The sequence below is a fragment of the Arthrobotrys flagrans genome (genome assembly GCF_004000055.1).
Source record: "Arthrobotrys flagrans strain CBS H-5679 chromosome Unknown unitig_0, whole genome shotgun sequence".
Classification (NCBI taxonomy): Eukaryota; Fungi; Ascomycota; class Orbiliomycetes; order Orbiliales; family Orbiliaceae; genus Arthrobotrys; species Arthrobotrys flagrans.
This window is the reverse complement of record NW_027137550.1, coordinates 2,266,726-2,293,544: the sequence shown is the minus strand read 5'-3', so window position 1 is coordinate 2,293,544 and position 26,819 is coordinate 2,266,726. Positions and strand designations below refer to the sequence as shown.

Here is a 26,819-nt window from a genome sequence, read left to right as displayed (position 1 = left end):
AGGCCAGAGGCGCCAAAACTACGGTCCGAAATTTTATCCAAGACAAAATCGTCGGCGCTGTTGGGGCGTCAGAACGTTCGAGAAGAAACTTAGACCGAGTCTTCGCATTCAATGGATGGAGGTATTGATAGCACTTGTGACAGTATTCACGAAATGACACCAAGAACTATCATTGTTCCTACATTTGTTGCGGCAATGTTTACCGATCTCAAAACTTGATGGTCTCGCATGTCCTATACCTAACTCGCTTTGTACATAGCTTTACAGATCTACAAAACGTTCTATTATATTTCGCGACGTAATTACAATTGCCTACCAGTATCGTGGTTCTACACGACGCAAATATGACTACAGCGTAATAGAGGTTATCGGATATTCATACAAGGCTACATGATACGTAGACCTACGCAACATGCAGCAAAGCCCATTCCCTCCCTACACCTAGTCCCGAAGCTATTCCTAAACTATTGGAATGACTTGAAGTTACGGCACAAAAAACCTAGAATCTAAACCCGATAAAGGCCACCCCGATATCAGGTTCAGATAGTCATCGAGCTATTGCCTGGCCTGCTCCACCTTGACCGAAAATACGAAGGTTTACGCACATGCGCATAGTAAGTATTTCTAGCCAGCTTGAGCGGCAGAGTTGATTGTACCGGTATTACGTACACGATTCCCTTGCACACTCCCGACGACCTAGTTTCGTCCAGGTTGTTTGTATGTCGGCGATAACGTAATTGGCACTTCGAACTAGTCCAGTCCTGCATCATCGCTCGACGTAGATTCCTCAAGTCCTCACGTAGATCCTAAAGAGTTGCTCTTCGCGGTAACAGACACTTTGGCCATGGCGCATATATGCATGTTGAGACCAAACTCCACAAGGAAGAAAGTTAGGCCAACCAGGCCCTAGGTGGGAAACTTCATGAAAAATTCTGTATAAATTTCACACTTCACTTCATTCGGGATTCAAACCCACATCTTGAGTTTAACACTCTCAGTTTTAACTTGAACAAATTCCGCATACGAAGTGCCCCCAGCATTCGAACTAGAATAGCTATCGACATGATACCCAAAGGCCTCCAAATCGTCCATATATATGGTCATGTATTTTTCGATAGCATGCCGCACAAAGTGACGGCCCGGATTGATGGACTTGACCTGGATTGAATCGTGAATTCCTTATTCAGGTATGAACCAGCGACGGCTCTTGAACATGACAAGTTCTAATAATATCCTAGCCCACTTTGGGGACAGAAAACTTTATAGCATGTTCATTTATTCGCGCAAGACAATACAGTAAAAGAAGAAAAGAAAGAATATAAAAATTCTGAAATAGTATTTTATTCTATTGTTTTACTCAAAGCCCGATCGGATGCCATTGAGTTCCTACTATTAAATCACCACAAATATTGAACTAATTACTGCTAGAAATATTGAAGATAACGATTTAAAGATCTTCTAAAAAGAACTATATGAGGGTTCTAATTTCTCCGATTAGCGTCTGTATGAGCTATTGGGTGAGCGGGAAAAAGTTACGACACTTGCCCTGACCCGGTAATACGCCAGCGAACACGCCAAACGGGGTTGACTGCTTCTTCTTATGAAAATTTAGTCTTATTGAAAGTTAACTGATGACCGGGATAGGCTTTTGGAGCTCAACCATTGTACCCCTGCAAGCCTTTGAAAATTTTTACCTTCAAACCCTTTCACACACAAATCTCAACATTTAATTTAGAAAATCTTCCTTCACTGTACTATTTACTGGATTCCATATTGGATTTCACACTGGATTTCACACTGGACCTGGATTACACGCTGGAACTTGGCAGGCAGGCAGTCTGTGTGGAAGCACATACTTTATGAATTTAGTGAAAATTGTAGATACCAAATTAAGTAATTTTGATTAAACACACCTAGTACAAGAGCGACAAATACACTTTATTTCAATATATTGAAAAAATAATACGCACAGATGCCTAGTACTTGACGTCATTACTAGAACTGAAGCTAATCTCCTAACTTAACACTGATTGAAAATGCTTGGCAGGACAGGATGACAAAATAACTTGGTGCCTGTAATTTCATTTGTATTGTTATGTTGGAATGAAAGTTTATTTTATTACCCCCGTAAGCGAATACAACTGCATACAACATCATACAATCAAAAAATGCATTTCCTGTTCACCCCAACTTAGTAAAGTACCCCGTACATTTCTATAACGTCCCCATTTATCACGAAGGGTGATTATTGTACGGATCTAGACGCAAAAATCAGCGGTTGGATGCAAGGGAAATTTTGCCGTCCCAGCTGACTTTAATTTCTTTTGCGGAACCCGTCTCTCCCATCCTCTACGTATTTTTCCAACTTGGCTGGTTCCCATAAGAAATGAGAGACTTGGAAGGCTTCGGAGACAGGATCTAGACAAGATGGCTTCGTGTTCCAACACATGAAAATAGGAAAGTAATACTACAGTACTCCCGACGGCATTTCACAAGCTACCTTTGACAAAGCAAAATCTGGATATCCCACCGATTACCGAAGCGCAGGCAGAAGCTCTCGGTGCAATCCACTACACAACGGAGAAATACTCCCTAACCCTGAATTTCCAGAAGAAAAATATACAATTTATTAATAACTTGGGCTTGGTGCATGCGAGGGATGCATTTCGAGATGATGAGAAGAATACGTTAGTGATGCCTTCCATGGAAGTTTTAACGGAGCTTTTGGCTAATAGACAGTTAAGAGGCATTCGATACGTCTATGGTTGAGGAATGACGAGTTGGTGTGAAAGGAGCTACAACATATCTGGGATAGGCTATATACGCTAAAACCAGAGGAGTAGAATATTCCACTAGGCCTAGAAATACGGAAAAGGTTGGTGGAGTTGCGAAGTAGTACAGTCCCTTTGGATTCATGCATATGCTGAGAAGTCGTAAAGATCACGACTCAATTTTTCTCCGATTACTAGATTTGATTTTTAAATGTAACTTCTAGCGCCGTTGTCCCCCTTCTCGGCGCCTAGCCTTCCCACGACTCTTTCGGTAGGCACCATATGAATATTATAGTAGTATCGAGAATTGTTCGCCTGTTCATGGAATCTAATACAGGCCACTCTTTCCAAACTTTCGAAACTGACATCATGACTATCAAAGAGCTCCGTATTACTTTGTAACGTCATTAGTGTAACAGCGCTGGAGACCGAGACCCATCGGTCCTCAGAATGGCTAAGACATTTGGTCACGGGCGTTCGAGGGTTTCTTGAATTTTCGCCAGCAGAGAAAAAACAAACTTTGGTCATTTTTTCGTGAATATGAGGGTGGCAGGGACGACCAATGGAAACTTAGGGCCTAAAACCCCCCACGTACCTGGTGTTAGGATCAACGCGTAGCGTTGGTATTGTTGGATTCTGTTCAACATCACGCCATACAAAGACCAACATTGATAGGAATTCTGGGATCAGAATCAAGATTTAGTTTAAGTTCTTTTCAAAATTATTAAAGCTCGACGCAGAGCTCCGTCATTACCCTTCTCGACCTCCCCCTCGAAATCCGAGAGCTGATATATTCTCACCTCATCGAAATACATGACAAACTTCCAGAACCTAGTCTCAAAACCGAATTAATGGCTCCCGTGTCGTCTGTTATTTTAATTATTCAGGTTGGAGGTTCAATCACCAATGGGAGCTAACTACGACGGGCTATCAATGTACTACTCAACGACCGTACCAAAATATCCTCTCCTCGCGATCCTCCAAACATGAAGTCAACTCAGGCTGGAGTTTCAGAGGTACACCTCTTTTTTGCAAAAGATGCCAAGTGGGGCGTTTAATCCTCTGGGTTACACTCTGAGCTTGGAAACATACCCCTCTCAAGCATTTTTTCCCAAATGGGCGAAATTGCAATTACCCCCGGAACCGCCATATAACGGTATCCCTGAGTTCCGAATAAACTACAATGCCATGTTGTTGTTTCGAAGGTGGGCCAATGGCCAACGTTTCCGCACTAACGGTAGTCTGCTAGAGGAAGGGAATGGGCTGTTCAACGTCCTCAATGATTTCCTTCATCATGGACCTCAAGAGTTCTACATTCCCTCGGTAAACGACGGTGATGACGGTGGTAAATGTAACCAATTACGGATCAAAAGGATAGTGGTGGACGTTAAGTTGACGCATGCTCCGGACCTTGACAACCCAATCCGCTATCGTACTGAAAAGGTATCCAATTTTGTTTCTGATGGCGCGAATCAAATAGAGCTGAACTATTTCCTGAGCGATCTTTACGAATACAAGTGCAATATTATGAAGGGATTTACGGATTGGTTTTCGCTCTTCCTGGCTGTCGGTCATCTTGACGGGGTGATGGGGACTGTTCAAGTCCTATGGGATGGTGCTGAGGAGTGGGATGCGCCGCCAGATCCCTATGATCCGGATAGCAAGAGTATCGAGAAGATATGGGGATACTTCGACCTGATGAAGACGCGGAAAAGGGGGGGTAAAAGAGCCTGAGGAGTGGAGCAAGTACAAATAGGGAGAAAGGAGAACTTTCAGCCGCGTACCCATGGGCCACTCTGGGAGGATCGTTGGGTCGATTGTGAAGGCGTTTGGGTTCCTCCAAGCGAAGTTCCCCCGAACAGTGTTACACCTGCAACGATATAGTTCACCCTTAATCTCAAAGAAATGGTGAAAGCATAATAATGGCACATGTTAAATGAATACCATTATAATTCACTGTTATTAGATTGGTCTAGAATATTGGGTCTAAGGTATAGTTATAAATAGTTATAAAACTAATTTGTATATACATCAGTTTAGTGTTAGATGGCTTGGTTAAGCCAACACATCTAATCAGAGTATACCAACGAGGGTTTGAAGTTAGCGGTTTGCAATTGGGATTAGTAGTTAAGAAATTTTTTGGTTTCTAGCGAGCTTTGGGAATCAACCATTGGTAGATTGATTTGTAGATGTGATGTTTGGTGAAGAAAGAAGGGTTATGCTGGATCAAATGGTCTGCTTAAATAGATACTTGGGTGTATAGAAAGGTCGTCTACAACAAGTTCGCGCCGGCATGACATTTATTCGGACTGGCAGCGCATGTTGTGTAGAAGTTGTCGTCGCCCCGCGACGTTACGAAGACTTCTATGAAACTAAAGATATCTCGCGATATAAAAAGGAAGTTGTGATACGGATTCACAATTCTATCTGTGCAAACCACGAGTACGCTGGCCCATTCACGCGGTATCAGTAGGTAGTAGTCTCGAACTCGGATACATATAGCTTACAATGCTAGCTTGGGCTGCAAGCATATCTCAACATCTCCGCGCTCCAAACCCACTACTATCCAGATATAGGTTTTTAAAGCGGGTAACCTTCAGCCATGCCCTACGGGGTAACAACGGGTACGTGGTACATATACCTGAGCTCACCAAGCTTGCATGCCCCGAAAAATGCAACAAGTCCTCTGGCCATCTTGTGTTGCCTGTTGCACGTGAGGATGCGGCGTCGTCCAAGTTATAGATTAAGGCTTCCTCCGCAAGTATTCAATACCGCTTCTGGAAGGATGGTAAAATAAATTGAACCTTGATAGTGTGCCTTATGTCTGAATTCGTATTACGCAAGATGCAAACCGTGAAACTAGAACTCAAGTGGTATGTGCCGATATCGGTCTCATTCGAATCTGAACACGCGACGATATCGATTAGTTTATTATGACATTAGTCTATATTCTCGGGCTGTATAGTACGTATATCTTTCAAGCTTGTCTCATAAAATTGTTTCTAATCTTATCTATAGATCTAGCTAGCTAGTTAGCGTTTCTGGGGTAGCTTTTGGGATTCCTAAGGCACATTGCTCCCGACCCCGCTTACTATTCTCAACGACCAATTATTGAAAATCGGGAGTAAGAAGGACCTGTGTTCCCGACGCCTTTATTCCTATTACTTAAAAACAACAGCAAGCTCGAGCCCTTCTTCCCTGTTCATTCGCTTGATGGAGCAGTTTACCATCTTATGCAGCTGTCAAGTTTTAGGCTAATATTAGCATCCTGATTACAGGGGCTCTATCACCGCGAATACACATTTTTCATAACGGCCGACTAGCCTGAATTATGGATAATATAAGTTTCACAAGCTTAAGAACAGCTACTATCATCGGGGGAATGATACGCGAAGTGTTCTCGCACGGGGCATGCAAAACATCCGCGGGGTTGGGGGCAGGAGGGAGGGAGGAGGTGCTGGAGAGGATGGATTGTAGGATTGGAATCTGGGGGATCTCGGATTTGGGGGAGATGTCGCCGGGGTTTTGGTCAAGCCGGAGACGGACGTATGAGGAGAGGTGGGTTGCCATTTCCGGGGTCGAGGCTTACGATAGCAGCGCCACTGCATGAATAAGAACATGCCCGTTGTCCTTTCCCTATATCAGCATAAGGTATATTGAAAAGATGTAAAGGGAGACATACCCATCCCGCCCCCCCTTCCGCGCAATCCCACGATCCCTCACATGCTCAGAAACGATCCCCTGCCAAACCACCGGTAAAAAATTCCTCTCCACAGAATCATAAATAATCGAAGTATGAAGATCACCAGGTTGAGTATACCCGAACAGTGTATTTTTACGAACTCTTTCGCTCCCACCGTCGGCGGACATACACCGGAATCCGGTACGGATTATTTTGGGATCATCGGTGACTACCCCCGTAACAACCAGGATTCTGGCAACCCATGATCTACTACCCCCCTTAAGGCTAGGGATGAACGGGTTTCCTACTGGTTCCACGATTTCGGAACCGAGGCGTTGATGGCGTTCGGGACCTAGGTGGAGGAGAGGATTACTCCCAAATCCGCCAGATTCTGCGGTGCTCCAATCCTATCATACCCCCCACCACCATATTAGTAACACTATAAAGTGGAAAGGGAGGGAAAGGAAGGGAAAGGAGGGGACGAACTGAATATTCCACCAATTCTTCCTCGACTGAATACACCATTTAATATCCGCCTCCATCCCCACCAAAAATCTATCATAAACAACATCGATCCCATGAATCAACTTCTGCAAAACATCGCCATTCGGGTATTGCGCTGTTCCCAGCGTCGCCCAGGCAATCGCTACTCCCAGTAACTAACCCCCTCCCCAAATATCTTTTATCAGCAACCCACTATTATAGTAAAGGGACAGAAAGAAGGGACACACTCGGCTGTAGGTATTCTTAAAATGAACAGTAGATGCACAAAATAGTCTGCAGTTATTGAACACCGGCGTATCAATGGGATTATAAGTGTCGGGTAATACCCCATGATTGATGATCGTGAATGATTTTGTTTGAGGTATCGATTTTTGAAAAGCCGCTGACCTTGCGCGAAAAATGGCGTATGCTTCTGGTGGTACCAGTTTTGGGAGATTGGAGGGGGTTGTTGTGGTTGTTGTTGTTGGCCTGGGTATTCGGAGCGGTGTGGGTAGTTAGAGGTGTGGACTTTACCCTTGAATTTTGTGAGTTTGGAAAACATGGTTGATGAGTAATTTGTGTACATTATCGTGAGAAACAGCGCAAGAGCGGCGAGAGCGAAGAAGGGAAGTGGACGGCGCATGCATCCTTCTTCTTTTATAAAAGTGATAATGGCAGCCTTCCAACTACTATCTGGGTGTCCTGTTGGATGTCGCAGATTTGGAGTGTATGGTGGTGGTATCTGCCGGGTGACGTCGTTGGTTTCAATAGTCGGCGGAATATCCTTCGGAATATTGATTTCATTCTTTTCTTTAATAGCGGAGCGGGAGCCGACTAGCTGCATATATGCGAGGAGGACGGGACGGAATTTAGAGCTTTCCCTTCTTTTAGGGGGGACGTCGAGCTAGTTCGGAATAGTCAAAGATGAAAGCTTGAAGGCTTGGAGCTTGAAAGGTGAGAGCTGCGTAAGCTCTGTTGGCTGGGTAAAGGAGCACGTCAAACAAATCTATGAGGATGCTGGGATATAGGATGGCATGCCGCCGATACTGAATAATAAAACTAAATAAAATAAAATAATAATAAATAAGAGGATGGAAGAAAAGAACAAGGGGCAGAGAGAGGTGGGAAATCAATTAGATCTTTTCCCACCCGTCGACGTCTCTTCCTCATCTCCCCGTCCCGACCCGCTTCAATACCCATCCCCGCAGCGGTGGATCAGCCCTCTTCTTATCCACCAACAACCAGTACCTGCTCAACTTGACCGTCCCATCTCTCTCTACCCCTTCAAACTGCGCGACCGAATTATGCGGAAATACCCCCTGCGAAAAGGTAAAAGTTGTCGAGATCGTAGTTTACAGAGAATAATCGACCATGGATGGGATGAGGGGATCCCAATTCTCGACTAATCCGCGGGATTTATCTTCCTTCCATTCCTCTCTTACTCCCCGCCACCAGAAGAGGGCTATTTCTTGATCGGTCGGTGGGAGAGGGTAGGATGGGAGAGAGACTGAGAGGTGTTGAGTGAATAGAGACGGCCCCTTTGGGAGAGGGTAAGTGGGAGGGAACTAGGAGGGTTGCTTTCAGGTGTTCGACGAATTTGCAGGGTCCGATCGGGAGGGAGGTGGTTCCGTAGGGACGGTGGATTTTGCCGGCTAGGAAGGTAGGTTTGAAGATTAGATTCATTCTTGATTGTTGATTGTGATCGATTGTGAAGATGTGGGTAAGAGGTATGTTGATGATGAGGTTCGAAGAGAATGAAGATGAAGAGAGGAAAGAAGAAAGACGAGGAAGAAGAAAGGAAATTTATTCCACTAGGAACCTCTGGTTCGTGTTTTTCTGATCTGATACCGAGTGAGGCTTGTTATTCATCTCAATTGTCAAGCGCCGAGATTTATCCTGCACTGGTCTGAGTCTTGGCAGTTATTGTGAATAGAATGGGTTGCCGTGTTGAGCCTGTGGTATTCTACACTGTGGCTGTCACACTCCTATTGGTGGAATGCTAGTAATGTGGCGCGAGAATCAGGTGGCGCAACAAAGTCTGGGCACGTCTCTGACGTTATGCAATGCCGACCAGACTACACCCAAGAACCCTGAATGCGAACTGCAATTCTTACCACCATACCATCGAATTTACCACTATTCAAACAATTAGCACAATTAGCATGCGGCGGTTTATCGTACTCAACGAGCTATTGTGCGGCAGTGCGACTCTATCCATCGAATCGCCAAGTGTGGAATTACGATTGCGACAACAAGGCATCACATATTCAACTCTTATACAGGAGACCCGATTCGAACATTATAAAAGGTTGACAATAAAAGATGCGCCTCTCATCGCGCCTCCTAAAAATAATCAACCCCTCAAACAACAATAACCTCCCTTCCCACAGAAATAACCTTCGAAATATGCCTTCATCCGACCTATTAACCCTTCGCTTCCTCTGCAAAAACATCTACCTAAAAGTCCCCTCACCGCGGTGTACTAACATCACGTTGTCATACGGGGATATCGGACTTTCAGAGGTAGATACACTGGCTAGGATTCCGCCGGCGCAGAGAGGGGCGTTTGAGCATTTAATATTGAATTTTACGTTACCGGGATTATATTTACTTCAACAATGGGAGCTAGACAGAGTTGTCAGGGGGTATTCTCCTCATGTTCGGGGAAGTATTTGGGAATTTTGTCGGAATTATGAAGAAAATGGAAACTCGGTGTCGACCTCTGATGTAACAGCATCAGAGACTACCCCGGCAACAGCAGTGGTGAAAATCACAAAAAATACATTGAAAAAGTTAGTCGGAAAGATAAACACCCAAAGAGAAGAAAATAATAGTACACCGCAATTATGACATCCTCTCCCGACAACTTCTCCCTCCCGTCCTCCCCGTCGAAAAGGATATTCAAAACCACTACGAACATCTAACAAGGACCGATCAAAACACCTCATCGAGATATTTACCCTCCTCCCAAGCATGCATCCTCGAATTCTCTCTCAAACCGGAAAAAGGAATCAGCCATACCTCCGCCGAATATGGTCCAAATCCAACCGGTCTATATCACTCTTTCTCCCAAAACCCAGGGTTTAAAATATTACCATGGCAAGACTGGTTTTACTCGGCCAAAGATTCAATCCTAGACCCCATATCGGCCACTTATCCGAGTATAATAATCTCACAAATCTACACCCACCTACACCATAACACGGAAAATAGATAAGATGGGACGCAAAGATATGGTCGAATTCGGGGATTCAGTTGCTAACGTGGTTTTATAATGGATTTGATATTCCGCCGGAGAGGGGCACGGGATCTCGGGACCGAGGACTATGAATCATATCGCTAGGTTTGACGGGATTTATGGAGGTTATGGAGGTTTGTAAGGCGGTTAAGGTGTTGTTTTCGAGGTGTTGTGGGAATTATGAGGAGCTTGTGGAGTTGGAGTTGTGTTAATATCCTACTCTGTACGGCTACTTCACAATGAAAATGGCATCGATATCCCCAATCATCATCCTGATAACACCACCAGCCGGCTGCTATTTCTGCCTTGAGTTTATTATTATGCTGCTGCGGTTTGTTACGCCGACTCATACCTCGTAGGAAATTCTTTACGGCATAAAAGTGTGCGGTTTTATATTTGGACGGGCTGCAATACTGCCTTCGAGAAGCATCATTGGACCGTAAATTCCGGCACGCTAGAACCATGCACGCCAGAACCATGCACGCCAGGAACGCCCTAAGCAAGGATTCCTCAGGCTCAGTAGGTAACCCTCAAGACGGAATAAGCTCAATTTCAGCAGAAGTCATAAATTGCCCACCTTTTCCGCTCATTTGACTTGATACTTGCAACTAGAATTCAAAATTTAAAACACACCATCTGAAGTCGCATAGATTGACAATGCAATCCGATCATAAGCAGGAATCAGATTCAACTTCCGACCAGCCTACGGCGAGCTGGAAGAAAAAATTGTCTGCGGACCAACATACACCCAGACATGTATACTTCAAGGATGCCAGTCAATTCTTTGCTGTCGATGCCTCCGGCTCCACCTCAGGCCGGATCATGAAGCTTCAGCAAGAATTCACAGAAAGGATGCATTCTGGCCACACGGATGATCAGGTCGTGATGTGGGGTAGCCATTGTGGTAATCCAATTAAGGATATTCCCACTGTCCCGTGGACGGAGTGCATGGGCGGGACAGAACCCACCACGATTCTCCAAAACAAACAAGCACTGGAAGCTATCGGCGAGAGCGACGTGTGGTACCTGTTGACCGACGGCGGGATTTCAGGAGTACCAAGACTTACACAGTTGGCTCTAGATACCTCTGTTGTAGCCATTCCCACTATTTTTGTTATCACAGGTTACAAGGGTAACGCCCCCTCAAACCTTAATATCTCCGTGGGTATCGCATTTTATGCCAATGCTTCTGATGTTATGATCCTATTCAAAGATGTTGCTACCGGTATCCTGCATATAATAGCTGGAAAGGGGTGCTTCGCTCCTCTTGTTGCTGGTGGCTCCCAGGCGACTTCGCCAGATCTTTCATCCTGGGACGTGGTGAGAGCTTTGAAAGACGAGGCGGAATTTATGCGCCTTTGCGAAGAGCAAGGAATCCGGATTCCTTCCGCAGACAGTCGACCAAAGATTTCGTCTGGAGTGATCAGACTGGGAGCAATTTGGGAGCAAGCCAATGAGAACATGGGTATATAAACCTATTACTCACGGGAAGTGGCAGACTTGAGGCCCCAGAGCTCAAGCAACTTTTGGCCGAAGAGTCTTTCAACAATCTTTCGGTTGCCTGTATGACCCGCGGTACAATCGAAATGCTTCGCACTTTCCTTCTCAACCAGAAGTCTGAAGAGGTTGTTATTAAATTCGAAGATATCTCCGGGGCCTCAACCAGCTTAACGACTAAACTCTCGACGACGATACACGAGAGGTTCTCCAACAAAAGCTTAGGGAGGCGCATGCAAACAACCGCAAGAACTACCAAAGTGTTTTGCAGAATTGCAAAGAAAAAAAACAAACAGTCCGCGAGCATAATGATCTTGTCAATCACGCCCTTGAGCAACTCGTCGCTCTCAGTGGCTCCAACTTCACAGCCGAAATCCTTGACCGTCGCAGCAATCGAGCGAAGCGAGCAGGAACAGTGGCAGAAGTTGGCGAAATACCTCTCACCAGCTTGGACTTAGACGGCCCTACATTCCGCGGAGAATGTCGTGTCTGTTGTGGAAAAGACGAGATTATGTCGATCGCGATCAAGGCTGGAGCTGATGTCGCAGGAAATACTGACAACTTTTGCCCTCGAATTTCCACTCGCAGCTGGCCGATTCCCATCCAACAAGGAGTTCATATCCAGCTAGATGGTGTGCTTCCAGTGCACCTTGGCACTCAACGGAGAATCTTTGTTCCGCGAGAACCTCAAAACTGTCCTTCCAACTCTTGAGTTTAAGGGTGCTAATAGGAAGTATATCGAATCTCAATTGTTCGTGGCGCTCACTGGTGGTCTCCGAACCGGTGCTTCCGGAGTTTCGCAACTTTTCATGACGATCCTCGACCAGGTGCTTTGCGAAAAGGAGTGAGCTGGGGGCGGCAGTGGTGGATCCGAGGCTCTGAACGACCCAGAAGTCAAACAAAGACGCTCCATGCTCATCTGGATGTTCACGAATTTGCTCGAAAATGTCAGCTGTAGAGAAACGTTCAGCAATGAGGGCCCTTGGGTAACATTTCGCGAAGCTCTGGCCAGGGCAGCAAAGGATTTCCGGGAAAAGGGCATCGATGGCTGGGCTGTAGGGTACCCCGTAGCAGGGTTTATGCAATTAGTCAGCTTTGGCCAGCAGCTTGGATTCTTTGATCATCAGACCGTTTGTGATCTTCGGCTGGCGAAGTTACTGCACTCGGTAGCATCTCAATACCTTGGGAAACTTTTCCGAGAAGGCTCCGGCGGCCAAACGTGGAAGCAACCGTACATGGAACTCATATATTCCCAGTTCAACGCCCCTCTGATCCCCACAGACAAACGAGGCCCCGCATTTTTGGTCAACTCGCTTGAACTATTCTAGGAACTCCTTGGCAAGTGTCTCACTACTGCCGATTTTGAGCTTCTGGGCCATTGGGACGAGGAAGATATGAATCGGGCGATGCGACGCGTCCAAATGATCGTCTTCTGGCTCGTATACTACCAAACTGCGCATACCCGGGCAAAAACTTTCTTTCAGAATATTCAAACCAACAGGCCACTTTCCATCCCTGTTCTCGATGTGTTCGGTCCCGCGATAACCCCTGCCGCAGCGGATCCGGTCCTCCTTGGAATATTCCGCGGCGAGGTAACAGTAACTGATCCGGAAACACAAGCTTTTCACGATCGGCATACCGGGAATATACCACCATTTGTAACACCCTTCGGCCCCAGCGTTCTACGTTGCGGCTTTTCTACCTGTGCTGAGCCGTTCACACCCGCTTACCAACTTCCGGGCTTAGGCGAAAAGTGGACCCCGTCTCATGAAGATGCCCTTCGAGCGGGCCGCGCGGCGCATTTAGCCAAGGCCTTCGGAATTCACAAGGACTTCACTCGAACATCGCAAACGGGCATGCCGACCCCCACGAGTTCGCCAGCGCCCCCGAATAGTTCGCATACGAATACCCATATCAGCATCGCCCGGGTATGGGCTCGCCTAGACAAAACTCAACGGGCGAAGGTTGCAGCTGGTAGTGAGAAGGGTGCGGTGGATGAGTTTGTAAAGGATGTGAGTTTTGAGATTTATGATTCCCGCCGTGGCGACGTGTTTGCGGAGGCCGAGGATGATGTAAGGCAGATTCTTCCATCGTTTTTTGAGGCTTTAAAGCTAGCGGTAGAGGTCGAACAGGGGGGAGGGGGATATTACGGAATATGTGATCGATTTCGACAAGAATAAACTACAGCTGAGGGCAGAGTATGAGATTATGGTTTTGGCAAAGAATGTTTGATGCGCTAACTTTTCATATTATTGTTAATTTGTTGGAATCGGACACCCCATTCCAACCAGCACTATATAAACAAGTTATATATCATCTATAGTTAAAAAATGGATACTAATTTCTGGCCACTGATATAATTCCAATTATCCAATATTCCTAGGGTAATGTAGAATTAAATGTGGTATTTCTATCTTGTAACTAATCGTATGGAGATTAGCTCAAGGTATCATGGCAATACACAAATGTCACAAGGTGAGATGAGGCACTAGAATGTATAAAGACTGATATTTAAATCGTTTACTTGATTCCTAAATACACGATAGCGGATATGGACGGTTTAAATAAACATTAGACAAAGGAGATAAAGACGACAAAAGGGACATGAACAGTAAAGGGATATATAACTTCAAAGGAGTTTATGTCTATGCAGATACTTGTCCGGTAAATTCGATAGATGCAAGTTTTTGGATCGTGGAGGGGATTGTTATCGTAGTTGGGTTTCGGGTGACGGCATAGCATAGAGGGTGGAAACTATCCAGATGATTGATGTTTTATCTTAGCATAATTATAAGATAAACTAGTTGAAGACTAGCAGTCTCCGAAAGGTTGTAGCCCCGACATCTTTATAATATCACTTATTATGGAATTCTATTCTAAGGACGATTATAATTTCTCCGGCCGGATATATAGAGAGCTACGTAACATGTAAGTAAGTATACAGTGTTAAACTCGGATTTAAGAGAAAGACCTCGCTGTTTGGCGTTTTCACAGCTGACATGCCATGCCCCACCCGAAGTGTCTTGGGACGCGTTCATAAACGTCAGTATTGAATCCCGAAAGGCCTTGGGAAGTCGTATATTCACATCTTCTATGAATACGCCTTGGTTTTCGATCGCGAAGGGCCCGGTGTCGCCGGTGGAGAGGCTAATTTTTCGAGCGGTGAGCCCTCCAACATCACTTCTGGTTGCCGATGCATATATCCTTATAGGAAAAGTATAGTTTTCGGTATCCACGGCTCCAAGAGCTATCTGACTCGAATCCACATCTAAAGAAATCCAGAAATAGTTCCACCGTTAGAAATTGCTGCGTAAAGATTTCCGTGTCCCGCTCCTATCACCTTCGAGGTTTGGAAGCCCTTCGGGCCATACCAGGGGAAAAAGACTAGCTTTTGTAACGCTAAGCCCACTTCCTCGTATCCAGGAAATCTGCGCACCAACTTGCCAAGCGCATCGTAATACATCGCCGACCCTGCCATATCAATCGAGTTTTCGTTCCGAAGAGCCGATAGAAACCTCCATTTTTGGTTCAATTCATTTACATCTTCTATACTAAGGCCGAGCGATGGAATATCATAGATGGCCCCGGAACGTTACCGCTCGGCTAGAAAGTGGAATTTCGCTATTCGAACAGCACTCCTCAGGGAAAGTCTGTTGTAGAAAGCCCTTCGGACCACCTCACCCACGACATTAAAGATATCTCCCAAATCCGGAGGATTACTTGCTGATGAGAGCGATTCGTTATCTGACGGTAGGTATGTGATTGTCTTGTTAGCTCACACTATTTGGGTCGTATATTAATTCGCGAGTGAGAATAAATTTATTCGGTATAGCTAATTATTGTTACAAGTTAAATATATCCGAGTAACTAAAGCCATAACCAGCAAACTCAGGAAACCTTCCGACATCGATACATCATTTAAATCTGATTGCCACAAGCACTAACGCAAATCGCTGACTCACGTAATGAGTCAAGAGATTCTTCACAGTCTTCCGATTGATTCCGTGTGAGTTCCAAGTTAGAACTTTACTTGCTCAATTTTGGAGGAGTTCTGTAGACAAGCGAGGGAAGCTCCACTTAAATGAACGGGCAATACTGAGTTCTCGGGCAAAGATTTCGAGAAATCATATTTAAAATGCAATCTTCGCCTTCAGGTTGACGAAAATTTAATATAGGAAATGGGGGCGGCGTCAAGCACCCGAAAGATGACATGTAATTGGTAGATAAACATGATTATCTTTCGACGTCAGACCAACGAGTGCATAAGAAACACGATGGGTGTTTCTGTCTAGTAATCACCACAAATCATTGAGGTTCTAGCCACTGAAAAGCCAGCTGATCACTGTGCCGTTTGTGTCTTGGTATGATAAGGAAGTCAAATACGCAATCAAACGAACAAGTACCCCAGAGACAAAATCGACCTGAACAAGTACCAGCCCGGAATAAGGAGTGTTTCGGGGAGCTTCGATTGCGTCAATATAAGTGGCTAGGAAGCCAGGGATGGGTAGAGGGACCTCTCGGTCGACCTTCTGGGCAGATAGAAAAATATGCGAATTGCTGTAATAGGAGGTCGCTAAATTAGTGTCAGATTCTGACCAGGTGGGCAAACATACCTTACAACACAAGTAACCTTTGGTGTTGTCCACTAGCCATCGGGAGAGCTTCGTAATCTCCTCCAACCAGCCCTTCACCTGCTCCCATGATTTTTCTCGACACATAGAAACAACGTCTATACCATCAAGAAAAAAAGTTGAACTGTGAAGACGGAAGTCATCTTCAGAAGAAAGCAAAAATAACGCGAGGTGAGTGCCCGAAGACACTCACTCACTGTGAAAGTACCGCGCTGTGCAATGCGGACTCACGAATGAAAGGTTACGGCTTCTTGATCCCGCGACCTTCTCACAAGGTAAGTATGATGAGAGAAGAGGGAGCTGGGAGGGCGATCCTTAAATAGTGGAAAGGTCTTGGCAGGGGAAACTTTCAAGCAAAGTTTGTCGGTTACCTAACTCAGAAGGCTGCCGCCACAAAACTACAACACAGGATGATCTGAGGGTAGATCCGGGACCCGTCAGGAATGCAGGCAGGGGCCTTCGAACAACCTCCGGGCCAAACCCCCGGCAGACAACGTACCCACAAACCTCCGGCGCTTCTTCTGCATGGTAGGTGTTTGTAGGCTCTGAGCCCGACGCTGCTGTGATGCTGTAGCCTGTAGATAAGAAGATGTCATGCACGAGCCGCATGTCCATGCACGCATATTCGTACAAGGTATCATGATATAAGTTACGAAAGTTGGTTTTATCTTTGTCTATAACTGACCCGTGATAATTCGTACTGACTAACTCTTCTCTAGACGCTAGAAATTATGCATGACTAAAAGGCACGCCATGTGGCTGGGGAAACTCCGTTAGACGAAGTTTCCCTTGAATCATTCGGCCACTTCGAAGGGCTCTTCCACATCGTTTCCAGCGTTGAATGTTGCTCTACCGAGTGCGAAGGCGATGCCGACGACGACGACGACGACACCGACGAAAACAACACCAACGGCGACGACTATGATGATGATTACAACGGCGATGACATCTATGGTGATACTAGCGTCATCGAAATTGCCCTCCGAAATGCCAACCGGAACACACATTCCAGGCAATTTGCCGGCCCTAGGCCGCCGTTTGCCATTGGAAGCTGTCTTCGACGTAACCTCATGTAAACCGGTGGGATAGCCTATAACACTCCAAAGAGTCCACCAAGACCCAACCGATATTCAACATGTTGGTTAACTTCGGGACGGGCGGTGGAGGTTGTCAAGTGCCTCCACAGTACACATGTCCGAGAGTACAGTATGCAAAACTGAAAACCTTCTAAATATTTGAATGTCCAAGTGACGCACAAATTTTAAAAATGGCTGCAGATTTTTTGTTTTGGGCGTAACTTTTTGATAAAGAAATCATTAATTTGGCTGGATTTGTGGTGCAGACACCTTAAGTGGCCAGATGTCGCCAAGTAAGTCTGGAAGTGCTCTATACACTTATCGTTTTTATTTTACTTACATAGCGTATATACCTAAGCCCTCTATTGATATATTGGTCTGCTTTTTCAATGCATATTGGATTAAAAACCAAACTATGAAGTGAAGTGCATTTGAAATAAAAATACTATCTTGTTTGCTGTGCAGGAGACAAACTTAGATGTCGAGTCGACGGAAGGTCTAAATTGTGCATCAAGGCGGTGTCCCAGCCTTTTAATCAATACAGAGGCAGAAACACATAGCCTTGTAGGACTCTCTCCGATTGACGGCTAGTTTAACAAATATTATTGCGCTCATGTCTCGTGTTAGACATCGAAACGGGTTGACTCGGCGAAAATCACTCTATTATATTTTGATATGGATATATTTTGCAATACAATTGAATTTAAGGTAAGAGTATGAAGATAAATTTTGTTTTAGATTACCCCCTTTCATCCCCTCAATTAACTACAGCAGACACCAAAGCAGAATTGAAATCCTTCGATCTCAAATAAAGGCAAAGGAAAAGTTCCGAAATCATCCCTAACATTCTTCCGGAAAAGCGAGTCAAAATTGACCACATGGAGCAGATCGGACTACCCAACTCGTGCGCGACTGGCACGTTGTCGAACCATCCAGTACCTGTATGTTCCTCGAGAATCAAAGTCCATAAATTAATGGCCGATTACGTACTAATATTATCCTTCCCTACAGAAAACCTTTTCGCGAGAAGATATATACCATTCAACTGCCGCAATATTGGATCATCCAGGCCATTATTGCGCCCCTGTACCAACCGGATATGAACCCCCTCTTGATCTCGACCTACATCGGTCTCATAATACACCTCGAAAATGAAGAGCGTAGGTTTGAAAGGGTTAACAGACAGAGGTTCGCCCTGAACCTGCAAACAGCGTTAATTCTACGACACAATCCACGGAAATTTCCAGTTTTCAACGCACTCTTTAAGTGCCTGGAGCTGATAGGACTTGATATCTCTCACTGGAACATGATAAGAGCGCTTAGGGGCGCAGCACATGTGATGTTGTGCTGGCTCCCGAATAGTGAGGATTGTGAACCGATCATTCGTGCATTCGCAGCAGGTAAGTTCAGCAAAGAACAATGTCGAGTATATGAACCGTTGCTAGTCAAAATAGCTAAAGCTGCCGCCAAACACAATGATTCCATGGCATCAAACTGGCTTGTGAGACTACGTTAAACTGTCTGGAGTTTATGGAGGTTCTTTTGAGGCCGAACAAATAAATGTTATCGCCGGTTGGGAAATCCTCGATATTAGTGTCGAAAGAAACCCTTGCTTCAATTTAATGTCCGTTTTGTTGAATTTATATAAATGTTTCATGCCTGTCCTAGTAGAATAAAGCCTGGAGCACAGGATTTTCTCTACATAACCCATAGCAGCATTGCTACCAAGGTTCATCAAGGGGCCCTGTAGCCTCGAGTCCAAATGTCCAATAGTTTTATGTACTGAATAGACTATAGATGAGTATGTACTTCAGTATCCATGAAGCCTGGCAAGTATCAATGGCCAAGTGCACTTTTGTAGTCCCTGCCGATTTTCGGGTTGAAATCTCAAAGTCACCTGGCACCAGAGGGATTCTAGAATCCCGTTGGAAGCAGCTTTGAATTTTATTTATAGAAAAGGTCGACGGTGAAGTCGAACCAAGAACTCGAAGTACAAGAAATCTCAAAATTCTGGCTCATAAAAGTGTTTCACACCAGCTGACTTGAGGCGAGCTGGACACACTAATGTGACATGGGTAGCCGAAATTCCCGCGCAGTCACGGAGCGGTTTCACGGGACTACGAAAGCTACTCGTCAGCGTCGTTCACGTATATAGAAAGGACACAAGTGTGAATAGAGCAGAAATAACTTTCATCAGACTTCTAGAACATAAGTTTCCGACAATTGCAAATCAGTAGTAGTTGCAAAGTCTCAAACTAAAGTCCAGATAAACCTTTTTGTTTTTGATAAGAAGGTCTGTTACATGTTATACGATAGAAGTATCTAGTTCTGCAGGCGCTTACAGCGTGTACACAATTACAAGAAATATCGTGCTATATCAAGAGTCGAAGGATCGATTGGGTCGGTTCGGATCTGTAGCAAAATGAGTTTCCTTGACTGCCCCAATGAGATCCTCGGAGAAGTACCCGGCCTCACATCTACTATCAAATTGCAGAATCAACTGACTAGCAGCAATAAGTCAAGATTTTCTCGCACCTCTGCAATGATTGAAAGAATGTTTATACATGGGATAATCTTCTCCAAAGCGAACCCTCAAATCTATTTGACTACACCAATGAGACAACAGAAGCTACGAAGCCAACTAAACCGAGACGAGGATGTCAATATATCAGAATGATGAAAAACAAGACTCGGGTTACACTATCTGATCTAAGGCTTCAATGTAAGAGATTCGAAGCATTAGTTACACCATCCGCCTTTTCAACAATCCATATATGCCACAGTTTAGAGCATACACAACTAATCACCTGCAAATTCGTGGACCACAAACAGAACCGTTTTGCTCGCTATATTAGACACACTGCCATTTCGCCAATGTCACTTCTCCCTAAGGCTTGCTCATTCCACAGAGGCGCGGCCAGGGTATTTGGCGGTATGTATCTCTTTCGGCCATTCTATACTATGTTGCACGAGTTATTCTGACAACTAGCCGGAATTTGTGGAATCAAGAAGCACAAACGGATGAATGTAAAATCCAAGGAATATTCAACCGGGAAAATAAGTCTCGACCGGTCCAAGTCTTTACAGACGCAATCAAAAGCCTGTTTACTAATCTGCCTGATTCGGTAATAGAGCTCATAACTGGGGACCTTCAATCACCAAGCAAGACGGAAAACATCGTTAAAGACGTCAACAGGCTATTTTTCAAGGTTTTTTAACTTGCCGCTCGCGGCCGTCCCACAATTCAACTACAAAAGGTTAATATCTGTGCTCAAAACGCAGGCAATATAGCATATCTGTGGCGGGAGCTCCAGGCCGTCGAAGATATCCTCTTCTACGCTAGGCCCACCACATATATAACACAGAGGCTCCCTGAAAGCATGGAGTATCTCTCTATAAAGCCAGCTTATTTATCTGACTCCGCGCACTCTCCTGAATTTGAACTAACGCATGCCCGCAACTTCAAATCACTTGTTCTCGAAGGAATCGGCAAGTTCGACGAATCAACGATATCATTTTTGTTAACACTAGTCAATTATTCGAAACTACGTATCTATGGGAGCGACATTATTGACATGAGAAGCTGGTACGGAGATAATAGTTCGATAGATCTTCATTGGGGTCATATTTTCAGAGCGTTGGCTTCGCTTCCACGTCTGGTTGACTTCCAGGCTGGGAATTTGTTGTACAAAAGTGTCCGCAAGTCATTCAAGTACCTTGATCTTGGAAACATACGGTTGTTCACGGAATATCTAGACGACGTCGAAGCATTTGGGGCCCTAGGGATGACTCTTCTTGACAGGCGTAGTCGGCTTGAGTTACCAGAGCATGAGTGGCTCTCAAACTAGTGTATACGAACATGACTCCAAACTTATACAGGCCTATGGCTTGACTACCACGGCCCTCGCTGATGTTTTTCAACATCGGCGTCTAGTAATTAGAGCCAAATATGATCGTAAAAGCGACGGAAACACATTTGGTGGAAGCGGGACTATCCTAAGCGGGGAAGTGGAGAGAAGAGATAGTGAGATGGTATATGTGATGACAAGTACCAGACATTATGAAAGGGGTAGAGGTTGCAATGCCGATCTCTGGCATACTAAGCCCAGGTATGGGTCTTATACTTATGAATGGGAGGATTTGTAGATCTAGAATCTAGCGAAGGAGTAATAGAAGTTCGAGCGTCCAGCCAGAATTTCAAATTATATATATTTAGAACTTCTTTATCAATTATAGCTGAATCCCCAGCTAATAGAGTACGTGGTCGTGGAGCTTATATCAATAAATTACTTAGGATTTGCTGGCCGCATGAACAAGGAAGCAAAGTCAATCTCACACGGCTATGGTTTTATAAACTTAGGCATAGTGGTGGAGAAATCGCCAGGATCGTACATAAATTATAGGGACTTAGGACATTCCGAATTGCCAAATTCGGCACAAATACGGGGATTGAGACGACAATGGCGGCGTGTATGCATAAAATGTAGGCTGAAGTGCATGCCATGACGTATCGCGCTAGCGGTTTTACACTCATCTTGGATCGATTCCGGCGAGAAACATAAAAATATCGCCTTAAGATTTGAAGTGTAAGTTGTGCACTCGGTTGAAGTCATTTACTCCTGCAGACCCTAGCTAATAGAATAACTGATACTGTATAGCAGGCTGCAACTCGGCACGCCCAACCACCACGAGCGAAGAATGTGGCTCTAGCACTCCTTAGGTAATCTCGTTACTATTCTTTCCTAGCTATCTAGATACACCGCATGAGACGCTTGGCTTCATAGCGAGTGAGATATATCGCGGAACAGTTGAAATATAGCGCAAAGCGATCTTTCTGGAACTATTGTGCATGAAGTACAAGAAGGGTCGAGAGCGCAAGTATGCACTAGGCAGCATCATAACGCTAGGCAGCACCTTGACGAGGGACTGCATTATCTCTTAGCTCGACACGTTCTTTGGTCAATCGCACCCAATTAGGCTCCACTATCACATTGTGGTATGCACGCGGCGGCACGGACGTCTCACTTTTGATCCTGGTGCTCGGACATGGCTAAATGTTGAGACACAATATTCCTTAATCAAACCAAATCATTTTTATGGCTCAGCGATCTAACAAAATTGGGTCTCTGGACTGGAACGGGTATTTGTCGCCTCTGGGCGCTGGTATATCTATTATATATCGTACCGGCGTGCAGGTACAAGTCTGCCTACCAGCTGCCGAGATAATCTTTTCGGGCCCTCTAATTATAACGTTATAGCATTTCTAACCGGAGCCAATGAAAGGGGTTCAAAATCCCTGCTTGTGTAACGTCATATAACGCCAAGCATTCTCTCCATTCTTTCAAGCCCTGTGCCATGGGGCCTGGTAACTTTTAACTATATATTATCTTTTCTTTGGCTCCCAAAGAATCGGGGATCTTTTATCTATCATTGTGTCTAATCAAATATAGTACCTAACGTTTTAGCTCTTCTTTAAAAAATTAATTATCAATTTATTCTTTGTGTATATAACTACCTGTATATACATACGGTTCGCTGCATTAATAAATTTGCAACAATGTATGGTGTTGTTTTCTACACGACAATCTTCGCAACTATTCTGGTGTTTATGATATCTCTGCAACTTCACAACAGACCGATACGCTGGCCGAGCTCGGCACTCTTTATTCCTTTATGCCGCCACCAGGCTGTTCTTTATTTTCCGTGCGGACTTCTGGCTTTATACAATTCGGCGATACTCGTACCATCTATTCGACCATCTTTCAACAGGGATGTGACTTCAGTCGGACGAGCTGCTGTCCTAGGAATTCTGGCCTTCGTGGGTTCTATAGTCCAGCCAGTGGTTGTCCTCCTGGATATACCCGGCATGCAACGATAACGTTCTCGGGTCGGCGGTATATCGGCTTCACTTACGAATTATCTGAGAAGAAAGGGGATGTTTGTTGTCCTAGGTATTCTCTCCCACAATTATGCTATTAAAGCGACACCAGCGAGTTTTATTAAAGGAGCATTGCAACATATATACGCTACTCCCATTTGATATTGCAGAGACAAATTGTCGCTCTATTTTGCTAATCACACCCTAATAGTGTTGTGGATCCCGTCACAGAGTATGTATATACTCCAGACTTTTTCATATGCGATGCTTCCGCGATTAGTGTGGCATCAGGACAAGAGACCTTCGAGTCCTACTATGGAGCGAGCGCGATAGTCGTTGTCACCGAGGCGGGACTCCCAGAACCTACACCTGCGGAAACAAGTACTACAACACCTGCAGGCTCGAGTTCAGCAACAGTTAGAAGCGGGAGCGATCGAGAAATTCCGTTGGAAACTGGTTTGACATCACGTTCGGCATCGGAGACAAGTTCGGTATTAGAAACTAGTTCGGCGTCACCAGATCCAACACCTTCCGAATCTTTAAGATCTGGGGATTCTGACGATAAGTCCGAGATTATGACTAGCGGAAATAAGAAAGGATTATCGACCGGTGCAAAAGTTGGAATAGCTGTGGGTGTTACTATTCCAGCTTTCTTAGGGGCTATCTATGCCGTCTATTTGCTTAGTCGACAGAGAAGGAACGGTTTAGTTCCGCGGCCGCCAGGAGCTGAGACTTCGGGGTATGGAGGAGAAGCTCAGGATGTCGGCTTTGGTGGCATCCAGAGTGATAGCAAAATTTGATATTTGTGCTGGCTCCGTATTTTAATATAGAAAACCGTTCTTCCATCGTTCTACTCTATACTTCACCCTGCTCTTAGCTCACGCTCGTAGAGCCCCTCTTGGCTACTAATTAATTATAAAATTTCATACAATGACCAATTGAAATCGCTTGTTCCCCACAGTCGCATAGATGGGGAGTATTTTTACAGACATGTACACCAACAGTACTTATATCAAGTGGCTAGATTTCCCGGTATAGCATGCCGTCTGAATACGAAACTGGTCATAAGGTAACCTGGTACCTTGGTAACTCGTCTCAGTTTTGATCTTGTGTTGTGGTTAACCGTTTTGTAAACAACTATGTGTTATTTTGTGTGTTGTCTTGGCATTGTCTGTTTGTTTGTTTTCGAAGTCCCCAAAAGTTGACGACACCGACGCCAGATCAGTTCTGGCCTGTCAGCGTCGGCCAAGTCTGCATCCAGATGCATCTCCAAGCGTGTCATTCGAGCAGCAAAACATGAATACTTCGCAGGTTATAGAGTGGATGAGCGGGGTAACAGATACCGAGCCTTCTATGTCCCATTGCCCACACCAACCTCCAGAAAGAACCTCACCAGCATCAGAGAACGGCGAGGTCCCATTTCAGCATTCGCGGAAACGAAAACGATACGAAGGTGGGATGGCAGATTACGACGACGATTTGCTCTTAGCGGCTAAGAGCAAGCGACAAGTAAATCAGCCGTCACATCCAACCCCACTAACATTAAGCGGCTTCGAAAGGGCGGAGCCCCTATACCCCACCGATAGCATTTCGCAGACAGACGAGGTTGCACCGCTCCCATCACGCTCCTCCAGCCCTTCCAAAAATGTAGCATCCACGGTTGGGTCAAAACCTCGAAAGAGGGAGATGCTCAAGCAAAGTTTTCCAAAATTTCATTTTCTAAGTGCTTCAGGGCGCGGTGGATTGGGTGCAGACGAAGACCCAGAAGACTGGGTGCCTGCGAGTCTCCAGCGTTTAGTCAGTTACCTTCGTGGAGCGCCGTGTCTAGATGAAATGGTGTGCCGTTGCGTAGAAGTATTAACCATAGTCGCTCTTCGGAATAATTAAATGAAGTTAATATAATTCACCAGGATACCATTCGTGAACGATGGCCTTACGAGCCCTGGCCGAAATGGAATATTTTAAAACCGGAGTGCAAAGGCTCTCGACGACATTTCCAAGAAGCCGAGTTCGTAATACAAACAGCGACTACCGCTGAAAAAATGCACTCGAAAATGACTGAGGAGGTGGGATGGGTTTCTACGACGGTACAAATAATGCAATTTGTTGCCGGATTTGAAAAAGAATTCCATCCAGTGTCTGCGGATCCTGTGTAAGTCAGTTTGTAGAACCCACTTTGAAGTATTAAGCTAATTGTTTCCTAGAACATCCGTAGACGTCGACCGGAGCATGTTCCCAGTAGTCAGGAACATTTTGCCTCAAAACCGTTCTAGATCGCCAATGAAGAAGCCGAGGACCTCACGGTCACTGGCATCAGTAACGGAGGAGGTTCTCACAGCACGTGCGGACCTCACGGTAAATTTTGACCTCCAGAGTAAGAAACTTAAAGGTATCGAAACCAAAATATCCCAGGAGTTCGGTGGATACCCCACGCCTTTCATTGCGATGGCAGAATCACCCTTCATTACCGTGGAGTGTAAGTCACAGGACGGCAGCAATGTAGGCGCAGAATTTCAGTCGACTTTGTGTGGTAGCGCTATGCTCGAATCTTGGCGCCGTTTCGGATCGCCGAACTTTGTGGGTATTCGGGTTGAAGCACCGGACATACCTGCTGAATCACCACCCCAGATTAGTTATCCTACAGTATGCAGGAATATAGGATTTAATGACGAGGCGGTTAACCAGAGTGCTGGAATCGATCATGTATTTGCGCTGCAGGTCGTTTCTTTCATGTGGTCATTCACCGTCATATTCATCGACCCAAGAAATCCTGCAGATGCAGAACAGTCTCGCAGAGTATTAGGTCCATTTAGTATTGGAGACAGTCGGACCCCAACCGGCCTTTACGCGATTCTAAGGTTTCTTGACAAGTTATACGCATACAAAGTTTCAGTTTGGTTACCTGGTATGTTGGAGCGTGGCGTAGCTTAGCTAAGCAAGTGTATACATGGGAATAAGGCGTATAGGATACCCTGGGCATTTATTTGGTTTTCTGTACCGGGTACAATACAGCGACCTGATGTAGCGTAATTGCATAGCTTAATTAACTGAATAATACGTTCTGTTTATGCAAGTATTGTACTAACATGTCGTCTTAGTAATCAGATATCAATTAATTGAAATACAACTATTGGCCAAACGTAAGATTCGTATGGCACAAGACGGGTCGTGGACCTGGGATAAGGCTATTTCCCAAGAGATACGATATCTCTTGATTCGACGAAGATGGAAAGAGAAAAGTCCTGGTGCACATTTTGTAGGACGACGATCATGGGTCATTCGTGTGTTGTCAAAGGACTTTTAAATACCATATGTAATCGCCTTTCCGTATTGTAGAATTTGATCAATCAATCATCACCTCATCTCGCTGCCATTCTCAAAGGTCTTTAGCCACTTCCGAAACATCGTCACGAAACTTAAAACCATTGAGAAATTCTCTATACTCATGTCCTCAACCTCTTAAGCCTCGTTTTCCTCAGAAACACGGTTACACTCATTTTGAACGGCCAGTAATCGTACTTTATTTCTCCAATATAAACCGCTCAAACCTACACACTAACAAT

The 26,819-nt window shown here is 45.0% G+C and overlaps 8 protein-coding genes across 8 annotated transcripts; 7 read left to right on the top strand and 1 right to left on the bottom strand.

Annotated features, from left to right (window-relative positions):
• Nucleotides 1–3,809: 3,809 nt before the first annotated feature.
• On the top strand, nt 3,810–4,505 carry DFL_003731 (uncharacterized protein; the record flags this gene model as incomplete). The annotated part of the gene is made up of 1 exon (XM_067632711.1): nt 3,810–4,505. One exon carries the CDS (start codon nt 3,810–3,812, stop codon nt 4,503–4,505), a length of 696 nt encoding a protein of 231 aa, XP_067490952.1.
• Nucleotides 4,506–6,805: 2,300 nt separating this feature from the next.
• On the bottom strand, nt 6,806–7,780 carry DFL_003730 (uncharacterized protein; the record flags this gene model as incomplete). The annotated part of the gene is made up of 3 exons (XM_067632710.1): nt 6,806–6,860; nt 6,940–7,099; nt 7,345–7,780. The coding sequence occupies 3 exons, from the start codon at nt 7,778–7,780 to the stop codon at nt 6,806–6,808; spliced, it is 651 nt and encodes a 216-aa protein (XP_067490951.1).
• A 3,051-nt stretch (nt 7,781–10,831) lies between these two features.
• Nucleotides 10,832–12,519, top strand: DFL_003729 (uncharacterized protein; the record flags this gene model as incomplete). The annotated part of the gene is made up of 3 exons (XM_067632707.1): nt 10,832–11,639; nt 11,968–12,158; nt 12,316–12,519. The coding sequence occupies 3 exons, from the start codon at nt 10,832–10,834 to the stop codon at nt 12,517–12,519; spliced, it is 1,203 nt and encodes a 400-aa protein (XP_067490950.1).
• Nucleotides 12,520–13,077: 558 nt separating this feature from the next.
• Nucleotides 13,078–13,851, top strand: DFL_003728 (uncharacterized protein; the record flags this gene model as incomplete). Its single annotated transcript, XM_067632706.1, has 1 exon — nt 13,078–13,851. One exon carries the CDS (start codon nt 13,078–13,080, stop codon nt 13,849–13,851), a length of 774 nt encoding a protein of 257 aa, XP_067490949.1.
• Nucleotides 13,852–16,745: 2,894 nt separating this feature from the next.
• On the top strand, nt 16,746–17,378 carry DFL_003727 (uncharacterized protein; the record flags this gene model as incomplete). Its single annotated transcript, XM_067632705.1, has 2 exons — nt 16,746–16,830; nt 17,080–17,378. 2 exons carry the CDS (start codon nt 16,746–16,748, stop codon nt 17,376–17,378), a joined length of 384 nt encoding a protein of 127 aa, XP_067490948.1.
• Nucleotides 17,379–18,256: 878 nt separating this feature from the next.
• On the top strand, nt 18,257–18,533 carry DFL_003726 (uncharacterized protein; the record flags this gene model as incomplete). The annotated part of the gene is made up of 2 exons (XM_067632704.1): nt 18,257–18,319; nt 18,390–18,533. The coding sequence occupies 2 exons, from the start codon at nt 18,257–18,259 to the stop codon at nt 18,531–18,533; spliced, it is 207 nt and encodes a 68-aa protein (XP_067490947.1).
• A 4,780-nt stretch (nt 18,534–23,313) lies between these two features.
• On the top strand, nt 23,314–24,056 carry DFL_003725 (uncharacterized protein; the record flags this gene model as incomplete). The annotated part of the gene is made up of 3 exons (XM_067632703.1): nt 23,314–23,329; nt 23,468–23,488; nt 23,548–24,056. 3 exons carry the CDS (start codon nt 23,314–23,316, stop codon nt 24,054–24,056), a joined length of 546 nt encoding a protein of 181 aa, XP_067490946.1.
• A 496-nt stretch (nt 24,057–24,552) lies between these two features.
• On the top strand, nt 24,553–26,187 carry DFL_003724 (uncharacterized protein; the record flags this gene model as incomplete). Its single annotated transcript, XM_067632702.1, has 3 exons — nt 24,553–25,110; nt 25,167–25,408; nt 25,461–26,187. The coding sequence occupies 3 exons, from the start codon at nt 24,553–24,555 to the stop codon at nt 26,185–26,187; spliced, it is 1,527 nt and encodes a 508-aa protein (XP_067490945.1).
• Between the last annotated feature and the right edge of the window lie 632 nt (nt 26,188–26,819).